General features: G+C 42.1%; 1 protein-coding gene across 4 annotated transcripts in view; it reads right to left on the bottom strand.

Moving 5' to 3' along the window:
- zfyve9a (zinc finger, FYVE domain containing 9a) overlaps window positions 1-20275 on the bottom strand; it is a 150163-nt gene that overhangs the window by 82153 nt on the left and 47735 nt on the right. For 2 of the 4 annotated variants that reach the window (XM_085982953.1, XM_085982951.1), the window contains one exon: window positions 15761-15876. In XM_085982953.1, coding sequence (XP_085839079.1) covers window positions 15761-15830 — 70 coding nt within the window. In that variant the 5' untranslated portion in view covers window positions 15831-15876. Of the gene's footprint in view, window positions 1-3174; window positions 3197-9391; window positions 9561-15760; window positions 15877-20275 lie in introns of those variants that run through there. The other 2 variants (XM_085982954.1, XM_085982950.1) reach the window with 2 other exon arrangements.

Raw genomic sequence — 20275 nt, 5'->3', positions numbered from 1 at the left:
CCTCAGGGCAGTATTCTAGGCCCAACCATCTTCAGCTGCTTCATCAATGACCTTCGCTCCATCATAAAGTCAGAAGTGGGGATGTTTGCTGATGATTGCAGTGTTCAGTTCCATTCGCAACTCCTCAGATAATGAAACAGTCCATGCCCGAATGCAGCAAGACCTGGATGACATTCAGGCTTGGGCTGATGAGTGGCAAGTAGTGCCAGGCAATGACTTTCTCCAACAAGTGAAAGTCTAACTACTGCCCCTTGAAATTCAACAGCATTACCATCGTCAAATCCCCCAACATCAACATCCTTTTGGGGGGGGGGGGGGGGGGGGGGGGTCACCACTGATCAGAAACTTAACTGGACCAACCACAAATACTGTGGCTACAAGGGCATGTCAGAGGCTGAGTATTCTGCAGCGAGTGCCTCCCCTCCTGACTCCCCATAGCCTTTCCACCATCTACAGATGCACAAGTCAGGAGTGTGATGGAATACTCTCCACATGCCTGGATGAGTGCAGCTCCAACAACACTCAAGAAGCTCGACACCATCCAGGACAAAGCAGCCCGCTTGATTGGCACCCCATCCACCACCTTCAACATTCACTCCCTGCACCACTGGCGCACCATGGCTACAGTGTGCACCATCTGCAAGATGCACTGCAGCAACTCACCAAGGCTTCTTCAGCAGCACCTCCCAAACCCACAACCTCTACATCTAAAAGGACAAGGCAGCAGGCACATGGGAACACCATCACCTGAAAGTCCCCCTCCAAGATACAAACCATCCTAACTTGGAAATATATCGCCATTCCTTCGTCGTTGCTGGGTCAAAATCCTGGAACTCCTCCCGAACAGCATTGTGGGACTACCTGCACCACAAGGACTGCAGCAATTTAAGATGGTAGCTCACCACCACCTTCTCACAAGCAATTAGGGATGGGCAGTAAATGCTGGCCTGCCAGCGACACCCACATCCCAGGAATGAATTTTTTAAATGTTCAGAGAATGAAGGAGTCCATCTCCAACATGAGCACCACCGTGTCGCAGGCGATGGCGACTGTAGGCTCCTCCATGGATAGGATGGCCACCTACATGGAGCAGCTAATGCACCACTCAGGAGCACATGGTCTCTATGGAGAATAGATTGCAGAGGCTCAGACCTCCTCTCTAGGAGGATGTCAGCGTAGATGTGGGTCCTCATGGCCCAACTGATGTGCAGCAAGGTGCTCTCCAGGTCGTTGGCAGCAGGGAAGTGAGCAGACTGCCTCAACCTCTGCTGAAGCCACAGGGCTAGCACCTCGTAGAAGATGACACACAGGTAGATTCACAAGGGTTTTATCCAAAGATTATGTAAAGTTTCCGTAATGGGCAGTCAAACATAATATTTATTTTCACCACTTTCCTGTCTTGGACACATTTGTGTGCACCTTTGGAAGTGTCTTAGTGAGTTGCAGTGAATGGGAGACATAACAGTACCTCTAGCAATGGTAGCGAGTGTGAAAGGAATGGCTTGGTCATTACAGGGATCCTTTATGGTGTTGGTGTGGGATGGTGCCAACCTGGCACATCATGTGGCAGCCAGAGTGTACAGCGTCAAGTGAAGTAAATCTGGATATGAGGAGGCCATCCCTGGCAGCAATGTGCTCGGGTGCTGATGCCCTGTGCAGCATCAGTGATTGCAGAGAAGGTTGGTGTTGTTGCTGGTGCTGTTGTTCTGCCTGGTGCTCATCATGGTCAGATTCGGAGGACCAAGGCGAGACAGTATAAACGGCACCTATGTTGATGGAATAGATGGCAGGTGAAGTACAGATGACAGAAGCAATGTCAATGTTATAATAGGTTTGAGTTCACAAATTAATATAATGCAAAAGAGGAATTATATAAAGTTTTATTTAAATTGCTACAACTGCTATTTTCATATCTAAAATATCTAATTCTTCCAGGATTTTTTTGGGCTTGAATTCAGAATTATAGTAGCTTTATAGTACATCTGATGCTCTCAACTAATCAGCTGGAGCAATGGCCACTCAACTCCTGCCTCACATTGACAGACGTGGTTCCCGAGCAGCGTGGTTCCCATGGCCATGCATGTAAATTAAAAATGTTGGGGGGAAAAAGGCTCTTAACTGTCTGAAAACAATGTTATAATGATTTCAATTAGGTTGCCCGCCGCCACATGCGCCCGTGGGAGCTGGATTCCGACCCGCTCCCAAAAATAACTTTTCTCTCCCCCCCCCCCCCCCCCCCAACCATTCCTGCCCATATGGACCCCAGAAAATTCTGGCCATTAACTCCGTTTCTCACTCTCCACAGATGCTGCCTGATCAGCTGAGTATTTCCAGCATTTTCTGTTTTTATTCCTTCATAAAAGTACTTCTTTGCTGATGTAAAAATTGTAAGTCAAATTTGACTGGATATTGTGTTAAGAAACCACACTTTTCCACCACTTTACAGAGTACAGTAAATATCTTTAGTTTTAGAAAACTCAAGCACAAGCTATTGATATGGGGAGGCACCAAAACACTACCAAAAAACAGATGACATACAAAATTTGTATGAAAACTGAATTCAAACAGATTAATCCAGAGTTTTATTATAAGCATAGGCCACTGCCATTTGTCCCCTTGCATCTGTGAAAGAGCTATACATGGTCCCATTCCCCAGTTCTTTCCTATACCCTTTAAAAAATTACTTTACAAATATTTATCCCAGTCCCTTTTAAAAGCTATTATAGATTACGCTTCCACCATTGTTTCTGGTAGGACATTCCATGCCCCAACAACCTTCTGCATAAAGTATTTCTCTTGCCCTCTTCCTTTGTTCTTATGATAATCTTAAATGTATACCCTCTATAGTTACCAACCAACACATCAGTGGAAATAATTTTCATGATTTACATTATCAAAATGTCTCAATTTTGAGGAACTCTATTTGATCTCCTTGTAATCTTCCTGGTCCAATGAAAAGGAGGCCAATTTCTTGATTTTAGTGTTTAGAGCAAACAAAGTGCAAATGCTGGAAATCTGAAATAACACAAAATGCTGAAAGTACACAGGTCAGCATTTATGAAAAGGCACATGAATGATGGTTGAAAGTTTAAAACAGGCATTTTGGTACGATTGGGGATAAAAATGAGAAAAGGGAAATAGGCCAATGACAGATGGAGTATATGGGTTGATTACCTGCAAACTGCTTGTTAGAATGCTGTTGATCAATAAAGTGATGAAGTCATAAAAAGGACAAAAGAATGTGCAAATAATATTAGGGTGAAAAGACATAGACCTAGGCAAAAACAAGAGGCAAGCAGCAAATACATATCAGAAATTAAAAACAAAAATGCAAGCAAAGCAGTACCGAGAGAAGTAAAAATAGATCAACCTGTGTCCTGATGGAGCGTACACCAGCCTCTGCATTCACTAGATCACCCTCATGCATTTACGCCACCTACGAGATTTCTGCCCCCCCCCCCCCCCCCCGCCATAAGCACATTTTCCCATCATCTCTGTTTTCCAGAGGGACCAATCCCTTAGTGATACAAGAGATAGAAAGACTTACATTTATATAGCGCCCATTAGAACCTCAGGACGTCCCAAAGCATTTTACAACCAATGAAGTACTTTTGAAGTGTGGTCACTGTTGTAATGTAGGAAATGCAGCAGCCAACTGCACACAGCAAGGTCCCACAACAGCAATTTAAAAATTCTGTTTTAGGTGTTGGTTGAGGGATAAATGTTGGCCAGGATGCAGGCAGAACTCCCCTGCTCTACTTTGGATAGCGGAATCTTTAACGTCCACCTGAGGGGGCAGGTGGGGCCTCTGTTTAATATGTCATCTGCAAGACGGGACCTTCCAACAGTGCAGCACTCCCTCAGTACCCTTATTCCGCCACCCTTACTTTGAGACGACTTCCCTCAGCATCTTCCCATGCAACTACAGGAAATGCAACACCTGTCCCATTTATCTATTCTCCTAAACCACTGTCAGGGTTAAAACACCCCTTCCATTTGATATCAATCGAGATATACTTTGTGTTTCCTTCAATCTATAATACTGTATTCGCTTCTCAGTAGTTCTTTCGGCACAGTACATTCAGGAGACCCAATATAGATTAGGTGACTGCTCGTTTTATTATCTGTTCTTGGGATGTGGGCAACACTTGCACGGCAGTATTTATTGCCCATCCAGAGTTGCCAGAGGGCAATAAGAGTCAACCACAGTGTGAGATAGTCACATGTAGGCCAGAGGAGAGGCACGTTCAATTACCTGAAGGACAGTAGTGAACCAGTTGGGTTTTTACAACAATCTGGCAGCTTTCATGGTCATTTTCTGTTGCTAGTTAAATAAACACAAATTACCATATTTATTGGATTCACAGTAGGGTTTAAAAACTCAAGCTCTGGGTACTCCCTACTGAACATCTCCAATATGTCCACAAGTATGATACTGACCTCCCTGCAGCTTGCCATATGAACTCTCCTGCCCATTCCCTCTCTGGCATCTCCATCCTTAAATTGGAAAAGTATAGCAGATGCAATGAGATCAATGAAAACTTCAGGAACAAATATTGTACTTTATCTTTCTGCAACTCTCTGGACTAAATATCCTTCAGTAACTTCAAACCTTACCTATAACCTCCACTTTCTTCAAAGCACAGGGTGCTTGTGATGTGGGATTGGTCGGTCAATTATCTGGAGAAAGGAGGTGGCCAGACTTTTGAGATGGAGAACCTTTGTCATCACACAATGCTGGCAGTGGTCCAAGTCTGTGGTGTTCAGTGGTTTTTCTCCCCTCTCTTCTGAGGAGTGGCAAATCCACATGTTTTGATAATAGTTTCAGTTCAACTTCTGATCCATTGCATTCATAGCCTGGTTCCCCTCCCCCCTTTTTATTTGTGTGGGCCTTTCCATGTCTTTTCACCCTAGATTATTTGCAGTCTTTGGTGTTTCTCTCCCCACCTCCCCAATGATGTTTTGTGTCATTTAACAGTTTTCTATTACTTTGCAGGTCAGTAAACTCATGTATTCCCTCTATGCAACTGGCATATCTCTTGATATTCTCCTACTTTCTCTCTCAATTTTTTTCTCCCAACCTTATTAAAATCCATATTTATCTTTCAGGTCTTCAGTTCTGATCAAGGGTTACACACCTGAACCATCAATAATGTAGACTTCAATCTTTACAGATGCCAAGTGACCTGCTGTGTATTTCCAGAATTTTCTGTTTTTATTTTATAAATTAAAAATATTGTACTGTGGTATGAAGGGTGTCACAGAACATCTCAAAGATGGGAATAACTTTAAATACAGATTAATATGGAAAATAGCTAGTATGCATAACAGAATGAAACAATAACAGCCACAAATTCAAATGATGCAAGTGCTACCAAACTACAACATGCTTAATAGAAAAACAAACTCAGCCATATACTAAAGTTAAAAGTACACAACTAAAGAAAATATACTAATGCAACATTCCTTTGCATCAGTGTAAAATTTCCAAAATACTAAATCTGAATAGCACTGATAAGACAACATACAATTGTGCAGAACTCCTTAAAATACATACTTGAACTGTCATTTTACAAAAAATAAACAAAACTATTTATGTCCCTTCCAACACAACCTACTCATGTCTGAATGCTGACACTTGTGTAGCAGACAACATTTTTTCCTCCTGTAAACCACCAGTCCCCAACATCTACTCTGTATACATTTCACTGAAAGGTTAAAAAAGGTAGAACGATATAGGTGTCTTACACTCGGATCTCTCTTCTGGTTTGTCATTCCTACTTGCATTAAACATTTCAATTTCATTGCAAACAGTAACATTTGAATGCTGCAGTCTAAGGTCTGTGACAATTTGTCCAAATTGAGTTTTTATTATTCTCCAGTCAGAATTCTCTTTTAATAAGCAGTGTTATTTTATTATACATTCATATTATACAAATCTGGTGCCAAATCCAATCTAATTCTGAATTATAATAGATTTTATAATAGATATTAGAATTATAATAGATAGAAAATAAACAAAGCCATCTCTCCAAAAACTTTTCCTAAATATTGTGCAAAATGTTAAATATTAATAGAGTAGGTGATTCCAAAGCTATATATGGCATGTTTGTTTGGAAATACAACCAGAATAGACTAAAATTGCAGTATCTTCTGATACAAGCCTGAAGTTCCTTTTGCTTTTGTTTATAATCCTCCAACAATTCCTTTACTTGTTCGTAAACCCCTTTATCAAAGGGCACTTGTAATTACTACTGTTACAGTTTCCGAGGGAATCTAACAAATGCAAACAAACAAGCCAGCAAAGAAAGATCCCCTAGTTCAAGAGCATCCGCTGCATTTTGCTGCTGAAATGGGGCAGTCTGGAGCAGGTTCAAAAACAAAACAGAAAAGGAATGTCCCTGAAAGACCATGAACACAGTGTTTGTCACAACACACTGGTGAGGCCCACTGGTGGACAAAAAAAGTCCTAAAAAGCAAAGTCTCCACTTGTGTAGTAAGAAGCCATAGGTCAACAAATGAGGTAAGAGACAGTATCAAGCTAAAAGAAAAAGCTTACATAAATGCAAGGAAAAGTGGAAATATACAGCAAACTGGGAGTGCTATAAAAATCAACAAAGGATACAAAGAAAGTAATGAGGTGCAAAAGGGGATTATGAAAAAAAAACTTGCAACGGATATCAAAGATAACAGCAAAAGTTTTTATAAATAATAGAAAGGGAGTGGTAAAGGACAACTTGGTAAAATGACGGATGCAGGCATGACTATAATGAATAATAAAGAAATGGCAGAGGTTTTAAATGAGTACTTTGTATCCATTTTTACAGTGGAGGAAGAGAACCAAATGAAAGCAAGGAAACTTAAAAATAAGTCATGGGGAGGATCTTACTGGATTTAATATAAGTTTTAAAAAATGGTAATGGAGACTGTAATGGGGCTCAGACAAGACAAATGTCCAGGACCTAGGAACATAGGAACAGGTGTCGGCCATTTAGCCCCTCGAGTCTGTTCCGCCATTCAATGAGATCATGGCTGATCTGTGACCTAACTCCATATACCTGTTTTTGTCCCGTATTCCTCAATACCTTTGGCTAACAAAAATCTATCAATCTCAAGAGTTAAAATCAACAATTGACCTAGCATCATATGCCACTTGCGGAAGAGAGAGTTCCAAACTTCTACCACCCTTTGTGTGTAGAAGTGTTTCCCAACCTCATTCCTGAGACCTGGCTCTAATTTTTAGACTATGCCCCCTAGTCCTAGACTCCCCAACTAGTTTCACTCGATCTGCCCTATCTATTCCCCTATCTTGAAAACTTCAATCAAATCACCCCACAACCTTCTAAATTTCAAGGAATACAACCCTAGTTTGTGTAATCTCTCCTTGTAATTTAACCCTTGGAGTCCAGGTATCATTCTGGTAAGTCTACGCTGCACTCCCTCCAAGGCCAATATATCTTCCCAACGTGTGATGCCCAGATCTGCTCATAGTACTCCAGGGGTGGCTTTGTATAGCTCCAACGTAATTTCTACCCCCTTGTATTCTAGTCTTCTAGATATAAAGGCCAGCATTTCATTAGCCTTTGATTATTTTCTGTACCTGTTCATGACATTTTAATCATCTATGTACATGGAACCCATGTCTCTTTGGATCTCCACTGTTTCTAGCTTGTCACCATTTAGAAAATACTCTTCCATCCACTTTTGACCGAAAAAAGGATGACCTTACATTTGCCTACATTGAAATCCATTTGCCACAGTTTTGCCCACTTAATCTATTAATAATATCTTTGTGTTTCCATCCACAATGTTGCCTATCTTTGCATCATCAGCAAAGTTAGATATGTGGCTTTCTAGCCCATCATTTAAGTAGTTAATAAATACGGTGAATAGTTGACACGCCAACACAGATCCTTGCAGGATACCACTAGTCATATCCTGCCAATTAAAGTATCTGCTCATTATACCCACTCTATGGGGCGATTTTCCCACCGGAGGCGGGTTTCAGTTTGGGTGGGTTTGAAACCTGCCTCCACTGATGGGAAAAATCGCAAATTTTTGAAACCTATGATTGGCCACTTGATTTCAGAGGTGTGGGATGCCCTTGCTCAATTAGTGTTTTGGGACTGAAACTCTCCTCTGTTGACAGCACTTTTCCAGTCTGATTTTATGGCTTCTTACTCCCTTGGGTCATTCCACAGCATTTCTGCATCTCCTGCACCACCTCCAACATCTTTTGAGAAACCACTATGTCCAATCCCAAGGCACGGGCCTACCAGAGGCTCTCGGATGAGGCGCTGCAAATGTTGTTGGAGGGGGTGACAGCTAGCATGGAAGTGCTCTTCCACTCATCTCGGAGGAAGAGGCCTGCCAAAGAAGCCAAGGCTGTGAGGGTACAGCTGGCAAGGGATATAACCTCCAGATCTGTGTATTGATGAAATGCCATCCCTGTTGGAAAGCATTAAAATGATTTGAAGTCAAAACGTTGGCATTATGCCATCTATTCTTTCACCATAGGCAGCTCCACATTGCGGGCACCGCCACACTTGCGTTGTCAGGTTGGTGGCCTGAGTGAAAGGAGGCCAGAGAGTCCATTGTCAATGATGTCCTAGGATGGAGCAAAGGACATGTGCCAACTTGGGCAACCTATGCAAATCTAGCCACGATACGTTCATCCGTTCGGACTCTGACTCGGACCATGCAGAAAGAAAACGAATGGTTCCCATGCTACTTGTAGATGCCTCCTTTGGGGAAGCGCTCATTGCAAGCGGGGAGAGGGTCTTCCAAGGAGGTCCCACAGTTGATGGAATCAAGCTGCAGCACCTCCGACTTCGGAAGGCCTTCTAAAAGTGCTCAGGGGCCTTTTAAAGCCAAGGTCTGGCACCTGCAAGTAATCCTTGGTGCAATAAACGATGTCTTGTTAGACCTGCAGCAGTGAGGAGGCCACCCACAAGTCAAACCGCCAGGTTTACGAGGTGCGTGGATCATGCCGAGAAGCTGGAAAAATCACGAGGGCCTCTCAAAATAGGCTTAGAGAGGCCCTTAATGAGCATTTAAGGATGTTAAATAGCGCAATGGCCAGCTGGAGGTGGGAGCATTTCCCGACCTCCAAAACCGGCACCGGCAAAATCCCACGGAGGCAGGTTCCAAGCCCGACCTCTTTGAATCTGATTTTCCCACCTCCACCGACTTCAGAAAATCGCCCCCCGTCTCCTGCCGCTCTGCCAATTTCCTAACCAGGTCAATAATTTGCTTTCAATTCCATGAGCTACAACTTTAGTTAACAATCTCTTATGAGGGACTTTATCAAATGCCTTCTAGACACTTCACTGTCCACTACTTTAGGCACCTCTTCAAAAAATTCAAAACAGGTTCATCAGGCATGACCTACCCTTTACAAATCCACGCTGGCTCCATCTGATCAGCTGATAATTTTCACGGTGTTCAATCACTCTATCCTTAATTATAGACTGATGGTTTCCACCCCAGGTTGCTAAAAGAAATAGATGAGGAAATTGCAAATGTATAAAGTCATAATTTTCCATAGGTTTCTAGGTTTAGGAATTGTGCCCTTGGATTGGAAAACTGCAAATGTCACCATTATTTAAGAAGGCAGGGAGGTAGAAACCATGTCAGGTTAACATCAATTGTGGAGAAGTTACGGTAATCTATCATCAGAGACAGAGTGATTGGCACTTGGACAGCTGATCAAGAGAACCAGCGTGGATTTGTGAATGGTAACATCATGTTTGCAAATTACACTAAACTAGGAAACACTGAGTTGTGTGGATGGGAAGATGGGTATTACAAAGGGATGTAGCCAGATTAAGGGAGTGAGCGAAACTTTGGCAGATGGAGTTCAATGTGGGGAAGCACAAGGTTATCCACTTTTGATCAGAGAAAGACAAACGGGAATATTTTCTTAATGGGGCGAGCTTATGATCTGTTGAGGAGCAAAGACATTTAGGTGCCCACATACACAAATCATAAAAACCTAGTGCACAGGTACAAAAAGTATTCAAAAGGGCTAATGGACTGTTCGTCTTTATCTCAAAAGGGGGTCAGAATTCAAAAGTGAAGTGATGCTTCAGTTGTACAGAGCCTTGGTCAAACCCCACCCATTTACTGTCAATTCTGGGCACCAAACCTCAAGATACGATAGCAAAATATTGCGGATGCTGGAAATCCGAAATAACAACAGAAAATGCTGGAAAAACTCAGCAGGCCAGGCAACATCCGTGGAGAGAGAAAGAGAGTCAACGTTTCAGGTCGAAACCCTTCGTCGGGACTGAAGAAACACAGGAAATGAAACAGATTAAAAGGGGCTTTGGGGGCTGGGGATGAAAGAACAAGAGAAGTGAAGAGACATTAAGAGGTATTCAAAATGAGACGAGATGGTGCTAGGACAAGTAAAGAGACAAAAGACGGCTCTAGATTAGGTGTGAAATGTGCTGGCAGAATGTCAAGAAAGATCTATTGGCCTTGGAAGTGGTATACCGTAGATTCACCAGGATGATACCAGAGCTTAAGGGTTAAATTATGAGGACAGGTTGCATAAAATTGGCATGTATTACCTTGCGTTTAGAAGGTTGAGGGGTGATTGAATTGAGGTGTTTAAAATGATAAGGGATTAGATAGGGTAGATAGAGAAACTATTTCCACTGGTGGGGGAATCTAAAACAAGGGGGCAAAATCTTAAAATCAGAGTCAAGCCAGTCAGGAGTGAAATCAGGAAACACTTCACACAAAGGGTAGTAACAATCTGGAACTCTCCTTCAGAAGGCATTGGATTCAGAGATTTTTGTTGGGTAAGGTTATCTGATGTACAAACCAACCATGATCTAACTAAATGGCAGAACAGGCTTGAGGGGCCGAATGGCCTACTCCTGTTCTTATATATATGCAAAGGTGGTGGCGAGTTGCCCACATGGTGGTGAGGTCACAGATACATATGAGACACCATGGAGTCTTCCTTTTTGCTGAAATGCTGGCACTCAAAACGTTGCCTGACTAATCGAGAAGGTTGAGATGGGCTACTGAAAAGCCTCACCTTGCTCATCTTCACTTACACTGCAGCAATGATAGCCCAACCCTGTAGTACCAGTACAGAGAAAGGTCTCCAGCACCAGGGCCTGACCAGGCTGACCTATTCTTTGGTACACCTCAAGGATACATTGTAGTGGCAGCTGTAGATGAAGTGGGGCTAAAAGGCCACACTTTTCTGTTTTATGGCAGATACGGTGGAAGGGGCAAACAGTGGATACGGCGCACATAAACTTTCAGAAAGCCACTGACAAGGTAGAACACAGGAGACAATTAAGGGGTATGGAATTGTTTTGTGGGGGGGGGGGGGGTGGGGAGGAGTTAGCAAACAGGATTAAAACTGGTTAGAAGGGAGTAAAGAGTAAGAGTTAAGGGCAGTCTCTCAGTGGTTGGAAGTGTGCAACAGTATCCAATAATGTTCTGTTCTGGGACCACTTCTGTTCACTGCATACATCAATGATTTGGATATAAGGCTAGAGGGAGTGGTGCCCAAATTTGCAGACAATACTAAAATAGGACACATAGTAAATAACTGAGGAACAAAGGAAACTGCATGGGGATATGTGCAAGATGGTGCAATGGACAAAAGTGACAGATGGCATTCGATACCAGTATATGTGAGATGGTACATTTTGGTTAAAAAACAAAATTATACTTTGAGTGGAGAAATGTTGGGTGTTGTGGTTGGGCAGAAGGATGTGTGTGCAAGCACAACACATTAAAAACAGCACCTCAACTCGATAAGGCCATAAAAAAGCTAATGTACTGCTGAGTTTTTAATAGAATGTAAAAGTCATGATGCAATGGGGAATGTGCACAAAACCTTAGTAAGACCACAGTTGGAGCTGTTTTGAGCTCAACACTATAGAAAAGATGTTGGGACAATCACAAGGATGCTTCCTGGTATGAGGAACTACAAATACAAGGAAACACTTGGAAAAATTGGAGCTGATTCCATTAGAGCAAAGGATATTATTGGGTGATTTGATTTGAATTGTTTAAAATTATGAACAAATGGGACAGAGTAAATAGGAACAGGCTAGAACAGGGGTCTAGAACAAGGGGACAAAGATACAAGATGACGTGCAAGAGATTTAAGACACAGCAAGAGCAATTGAATTTTTTTTGCCCCACACAGAGTTGAGCAGCTGTGATATGCACTACTGGATTTAGTGATTAAAGCAGAGACCCAGTCACATTTTAAGAATAGGTTAAATAGGTGGTTAAAGGAAAGGAATATAGAAATAGGGCAGGCACATGTGGCTATGGACTACAGCTTCTGTGGAGGTTAAAACACTAATACAGACTAGTTGTGCAGAATGACCTGTTTGTGGTGTAATTTGGATGTAATTCTTGTCGGGACTGGCACAAGGGGAAGTGCCTTCTCCATGTTGGTATTTTCTCTTTTGCGCAGAGTTATCTTGTAGTAACTGGGCAAACTTTGTAGCTTGCATTGGTCAATGCACCTGCATGTCGATGTGTGAAGGAATAAGCCATATAACCTATTCAGACAAACACACCATCTTATGAAAGAATTCTGGCCTTAGTAAAACATGACAAACTGGGTTTGGAAATTTAGAAACCTAACTGTGAAAGCATTCTGGCTATTGAGAGAAGACCGTTGTTGACCCTGAATAAATAACCTTATTGAAACAGAAGGTGAATGGCTCAGACAAGCTGACCTTTTAGGAACAAAACAATGGTTCACCCTGGATAAGGAGTTCTAATTTAAACTTCGTAAAGATAGCACATAAGATAAGGAACATCTGCCCTCGTAAAGATGACGAAGTAAGGAACACCTGCCGTCACACCATTTTTATATGGTCAACCCAGGACACCAGGAGATGAGACAAGATTCTGTAATGCTACCAGCTGATGTAGCAGTGGAGAATTGCAGAGGTTGGCAGAAAAATGACTAGGGATAATTAACTTACATCAGCAGAAAACCTGAAGAGAGATACCATTGGAAAAAAGGTATAAATATTGAACTCTCAAATGGGATATGAAATTCGCTTTAATCGGGCAAAGCGATTCTCGGCTAGAGCGGCTCTGTAGTCTACCACTCTTTGTACCTTGGGGATCAAAGGTATTTGATATTGATGATATCCTGTATAAGAAACCTTTAAGAACTGTAATACTGTAGCAAAGTTAAGATTTAAAAGATTCTGTTAAAAAGATGGTATGTTTTCTCTTTTTAAAACTGTTAAAGTTGCAATTGACTGATTCACCAACTGTAAATTGCATGTCGGTTCTTTAATAAATCTATATATTTTTAGAATTGTCTCAAGACTTCTATATCAAAAACTCACGAACTCAATCTCTCTACATTCTTTGGTGAGGAGTTGCAGAATTCTGAGGGAGTTTTCCGGACCCTCATAATATCCGGGACGTTACAGTCTAGCTAAACTTATTAAAAACGCTATCTGGAGAACAGTAACATTCTCGGGTTGTTCCTTTCCTTTAGGGAGAGATAGCCCGGACCTTTAGACTCAATTAAGCATCTATAGGATTCGGCTACCTCAAACTTTAGTTGAAAGTGAACGTCTGAAAAATATGCCTGATCCAGGGTCGCCCTAAAGGGGCTAGGACTAGTAAATATCCCTTCAGATGTAGAATATCAATACAGTATCAACTGGTGGGAAAGGAGTCAATCAACTCCAGAAAAAAAATTCAACATGCAAAGAATTTTAAAATAAACCCAAAACAGAACTGCAGAGCAGACTTGCGAGTTGTAAAAACCTTGATCATCACTTTGAAGAACACTCGAGTGCCAAATGTTTATCCAGGTGAAGAAAACAAAGCGACTCTCAAACACACAAGCAGACTTTATTTACAGCACAGGAACAGGGAACCATGTGGAGACACTGACCTAGGTCAATGCACACCGACACAGAAAACATCTTAAAAAAAGGAGACCGTTCATTGACATGATTTCCCTAGAACATAGGCTACTGCTGGTTCTGCTCCAGCAGTGTGTGGAGGATGGTGAATGAATAGAACATTAGTTAAGAAACTGACATTTTTCTTTTACTGTGAAACCTTTGCAATTTGGGAGAATTTGAGGCACCGTTGGATGATACAACAATTGTACTTCTTATCCCCTATAACAAGGATGTCCAAACTTGTTCCCTTCATTAGCCACTTACTCATTATGGAGTCTGTGGACCACAAAAATAGACAACATTGAGAACCCGTTTAGGATGACTCCGTTTTTTTAACGCTCATCACATTGCACAGGAGTACATAGGATATACAGCACAGAAACAGGCCATTCGACCCAACCAGTCCATGCCGGCGTTTATGCTCCACTCGAGCCTCCTCCCGACTTTCCTCATCTAACGATCAGCGTAACCCTCTATTCCCTTCTCCCTCATATGCTTGTCTAGCCTCCCCTTAAATGCATTTATACTATTCGCTTCAACCACTCCCTGTGGTAGTGAGCTCCACATTCTCATCACTCTCTGGGTGGTTTCTTCAGAATTCCCTATTTGATTTCTTGGTGACTATCTTATATTGATGGCCTCTAGTTTTGCTCTTCCCCACAAGCGGAAACATTCTGTGTCTACTCTATCAAAACCTTTCATAATTTTAAAAACCTCTATTTAGTCACCCCTCAGTCTTCTCTTTTCAAGACCAGCCTGTTCATCCTTTCCTGATAGGTATAAGCTCGCATTTCTGGCATCATCATTGTAAATCTTTCTTGCACCCTCTCCAGTGCCTCGAAATCCTTTTTATAATATGGCAACCAGAATTGTACACAGTATTCAAAAGTACGGTCTAACCAAGGTTCGATACAAGTTTAGCACAACTTCTCTACTTTTCAATTCTATCCCTCTAGAAATAAACCATAGTGCTTGGTTTGCTATTTTAATGGCATTATTAACCTGCATCACTACTTTGTGATTTGTGTATTCGTACTCTGAGATCCCTTTGCTCTTCTACCTCATTTAGATTTTTATTTTCCAAGTAATATGTGGCCTCCTTATTTTTCTTAAAATGTAATACCTCACATTTATGCGTTGAAATTAATTTGCCAATTATATGTCCATTCTGCAAGTTTATTAACGTCTTCTTGTAATTTGTTGCAGTGCTCCTCGGTATTGACTATCCCCCCAATTTGGTGTCATCTGCAAATTTAGAAATTGCATTTTTGATTCCGAAGTCTAAACCGTTAATATAAATTGTGAACAACATTGATCTCGGCACTAAAACAAAAGCAAAATACTGCAAATGCTGGAAATCTGAAATTAAAATAGAAAATGCTGGAACTACTCAGCAGATCAGGCAGCATCTGTGGAGAGACACTACCACACCCACCCCCCACCTAAGGTGGTAGACTTCTTTCATTTCCCTCCCCCTCAATTCCACACTGACACTCCTATGCACAGCACAGCTCCAAGTTGCCACCCCTGCTCTAGGTGACTGAATACTACCGAGAGAATTTCCACATTGTGCATCAGCATTTAATCACTTGGAGCGACAACAGGAGTTAGGTAGTGGCAGCATTGCTGAGGAATGGTGAGATGAGCCTGGAGATGCACTTACAGGATTGAGATGAGCAGACAGTGCTGCTGTACGCTTCAAGCCAGATAGCTTGAGCTCGCTGGTTGGGTCCCGACCGCCTACAGTCTTCAAGGGCAGATTTATTTACAAATATTTTTACTTCCAGAATAAAAAATAAAACATCATCAATACACAGCTGAAGAAATGAACTTACCTTCATTCTGCTCAAATTCATCCAACACCTTGTCCAGGTTAAATGCCTCAGCCTGGAAATAGTTCTCCATTTGTTAATATTCACTACCCTGTACAATGCCCTCAGTCTGCCTGAACCTGTCAAAATACAAAAAAAAGAGAAACACCAACCCATCATTCCTTCATCAGTGTCAATGTCCTGTTCATTTGTGACTGGAGTTGATCTAACCTGCAGTTTCACACCAGCATCCACTCCTTGGGTGTATACCTCCTCTTTACAAGATCCACCAGAACTTCTGACCATTTGAATACAGTAAGTTTCCTATTCGAATTTGCACTTCCTTTATTCAGACAAGTTCGACCCTTTGTCATTGGCCATTCGATTTTAAGTCAGGAGCATTGAATTGATGTATAACCACTCAGGCTATTTTACGCCTGATGTGACAGCAACTCACTCAACCTCACGGTCATCCATTCAATTTAGACCATGCTTCATATTTTTGTATTAAAATGATGTGAACCGAGGTGGCATGGGGATATGCAGATATAGAGAGATATATGTAATCCAACTAACATTTACAAAGGATAGTTTGAGCCTGAATGATATCTGTGAACTTCCCACTTTAGTTTTCTCAATGTTACATTTCAGTTAACAATGCAACTGATTTATTTTTCTGAATCCATGGAACACTACCAGATTACTAATAATCAGGATGTAACTTTGTTACAGGTCTTCTGATCTGCACTCTTTCCCCCAGTCTCATCTTATTTTCCTCTGACGGATTTGAAATGGACTATTGTTACATGCAAATGTTTGTGCCAACTACAACAAAGCCTAATGTGCTGACCTCAGTTCTAAGCAGATCAGGTTTTCTTAATCTGTCCACTGGGATTTTGTGGGCTAAGTGTTCCAGTCTATAGCCCTCAACTGGGTTTCTGGATCCATTCAATTTCTACACTGAATCCATATACACAGTACCCCTTAATACGAATTAAAATTATAAATGCACTCCAACCAAATCATTTAAAACCCAAATCCATGTCAGAGTTACTGCATCCCTCCTATGGTACAGAAACAGTCCATTTCAGATCTGCCAGCAAATTCATTATCTACAGCAGGAACACATGTGACAAACCCAAAGGCCCAACAACTGCAACCACCACCTCCTTAAATTGGAGCCCATCCAAGACACCTGGAAAAACAATATACAGAAACTTTGGTTTATCCGGAGGTTGTATGTCCAGAATACTCGATCTAGCGGCAAAAATCAGGAGCAGTTTTCTGTAAGTTTTTTTAGATCTCGTTTTTTTTTTTTCCCCCCCAGTCAGCCACTGCAAGGTCTGTAGCTATAGCAACAGCTTCAGCTACAGACGCTTGCAGCTGCAGCCGACTCTTTAGAAGCTGTTGCTAAGCAACAGTGTTTGTTGTCAGATACGGAGATGAAAACCTCCGTATGCTTCAACATTAACTTTGTATGTCCGGCAGTTTTGATAAGATCGGCAACGCGCCGGTCCCGGATATCACAAAATTTCCTGTATCACGGACCTGGTCTCTGCAGTAACTTATCTCAAAAGCAGCCCTCAAGATTCACACAAGCTGCTGAAATAAAACAAAGCAGCACTCTTGCCCCAGAAAAACCCCCAGCTTCAGCCCTCCCCCAAACTGGGAACTCACCTTCCCATTACACAACAGCGCCAGTAACCCAATTCAGCAAGCAGACGCAATCAATGAACAAAATAATCCCAAGACCCATTACCCTGAGCACAACAAATAGCACCAAAAATATCCCCACAAAACAAGTCTGACTGCGCTTTTAAAACTATAATGACTTGACATTCCTCCGAAAAGCTTACATTGACAAAATGATAGCCGTGCTATAAGACTTTCTACTCAACATATCTCAGTGAAAATGGTTATGTTCAGTTACAACAGTACAGATCTTCAGCCTTTACTGAGCTACTACACAGAAGTCGTGACCACGGAAATGTGGATGGTATTTAAAAGGAAGTAGAACCTGTACCCATGGTTTAAAAGGCCCAGGACATACCAGTAATCTGAAGCCAGGCATATTTATCTTGGGACAACAAACCAAGGCCAAACATTCTACCCAAGATATATTCTGGATCATTTATGTGACCCACGGAAACATTCAGAATTGAGAGTCTATACCCGTGGTACAAAAAGCAGAATTTATTCATCCCTGTTTGGCATAAAAATAAAACAAAAAAGGTGACTCAACATTAGCTAACAAGGGAAATTAGGGATAGCATAAGATCCAAGGAGAGGGCATATAAATTGGCCAGAAAAAGCTGCAAACTTGAGGATTGGAAGCAGTTTAGGATTCAGCAAAGGAGGACAAAGGGATTAATTAAGAGGGGGGAAATAGAGTATGAGAGTAAGCTTGCAGAGAACATAAAAACAGACTGTAAAAGCTTCTATAGATATGTGAAGAGAAAAAGATTAGTAAAGTCAAGCGTAGGTCCCTTGCAGTCAGAATCAGAGGAATTTATAATGGGGAATAAAGAAATGGCAGACCAATTAAATACATACTTTGGTTCTGTCTTCACAAAAGGAGGACACAAATAAACTCCGAGATGTCAGGGAACATAGGGTCTAATGAGAGGGAGGAACTGAATGAAATCAGTATTTGTAGGGAAATGGTGTTAGGGAAACGGACGGGATTGAAGGCCGATAAATCCCCAGGGCCTGATAATCTACATCCTAGGGTACTTAAGGAAGTGGCCCTAGAAATAGTAGATGCATGGCTAGTCATCTTCCAAAATTCTATACACTCTGGAACAGTTCCCATGGATTGGAGAGTAGCTAATGTAATCCCACTACAGGAAACTTTGTGCTATCCGGCACCGAGCGGTTGCTGTCCCATCAAAACTGCCGGACAAACCAGCGCTAATGTTGAAACATAGAGATTTTGAGCTCCGTATCTGGCAACAAACCCTGTTGCTTAGCAACAGCTTCTAAACAGTCAGCCATACCTTGCAAGTGTCTCTGTAGCTTAGCAACAGCTTCAGCGAGACCATGCAGAGCCTGACTGGTGAAAAAAAAACCTAACGAAACGGCTCCTGATTTTTGCCGGTGGCTCGAGCATTCCGGACAGTTAACCTCCGGATAAACCAAAGTTTCTTGTATTTAAAAAAGGTGGGAAGAGAAAAAACAGGGAATTATAGACCGGTAAGCCTGACATCAGTAGTGGGGAAAATGCTAGAGTCCATTATAAAAGATGTAATAGCAGAGCACTTGGAAAACAGTGACAGGATCAGACAAAGTCAACATGGATTTACAAAAGGTAAATCATGCTTGACTAATCTACTGGAATTTTTTGAGGATGTAACTGGAAGAATAGATAAGGGAGAACCAGTGGATGTGGTGTATTTGGACTTTCAGAAGGCTTTCAATAAGATCCCGCATAAGAGACTAGCGTGCAAAGTTAAAGCACATGGGATTGGGGGGTAAGGTACTGACTTGGATAGAAAACTGGTTGGCAGACAGGAAGCAGAGAGTTGGAATAAACGGGTCTTTTGCCGAGTGGAAGGCAGTGACTAGTAGGGGTATCGCAGGGATCGGTGCTAGGACCCCAGTTATTCACAATACAGGAAACTGTGCGCTATCCGGCACAGAGCTGTTGCCATTCCCTCAAAACTGCTGGACATACTAGCGCTAATGTTGAAAGATATGGAAGCTTTTGAGCTCCGTATCTGTCAACAAACCCTGTTGCTTGCTTCTAAACATTCCAAGCGTCTCTGTAGCTTAGCAACAGCTTCAGCATACCTTGCAGAGCTTGACTGTTGAGGAAAAAAGCAACGAGAAGAAAAAAAACCTAACGAGAATGGCTCCTGATTTTTGCCGGTGGCTCGAGCATTCCGGACAGCTAGCCTCCGGATAACACAAAGTTTCCTGTATATATTAATGATCTAGACGAGGGAACTAGATGTAATATCCCCAAGTTTGCAGACAACACAAAGCTGGGTGGGCGTGTGTGCTGTGAGGAGGATGCCGAGAAACTCCAGTACGATTTGGACAGGTTGGTAGATTGGGCAGATGCAGTATAATATGCATAAATGCGAGGTTATCCACTTTGGTGGCAAAAACAGGAAGGCTGATTATTATCTGAATGGCAATAGATTGGGAAAAGGGGAAGTGCAAAGAGACCTGGGTGTCCTTGTGCACCAGTCGCTGAAGGTGAGCATGCAGGTGCAGCAGGCGGTTAAGGCGACAAATGGTATGCTGGCCTTCATAGCGAGAGGATTCGAGTACAGGAGCATGGATGTCTTGCTGCAGTTGTACAGGGCCTTGGTGAGACCACACCTTGAGTATTGTGTGCAGTTTTGGTCGCCTTATCAGAGGAAGGATGTTCTTGCCATAGAGGGAGTGCAGCGAAGATTCACCAGACTGATACCTGGGATGGCAGGAATGACGTATGAGAAGAGATTGGGTTGATTAGGCTTATATTCGCTAGAGTTTAGAAGAATGAGAGGGGATCTCATTGAAACTTATACAATTCTAACAGGACTCGACAGA

Source organism: Somniosus microcephalus, chromosome 3 (assembly GCF_052327205.1).
Source record: "Somniosus microcephalus isolate GS21.2 chromosome 3, FLI_Smic_1.0, whole genome shotgun sequence".
NCBI lineage: Eukaryota > Metazoa > Chordata > Chondrichthyes > Squaliformes > Somniosidae > Somniosus > Somniosus microcephalus.
The sequence above is the reverse complement of the archived record's forward strand: the minus strand, read 5'-3'. Positions and strand labels throughout refer to the sequence as shown.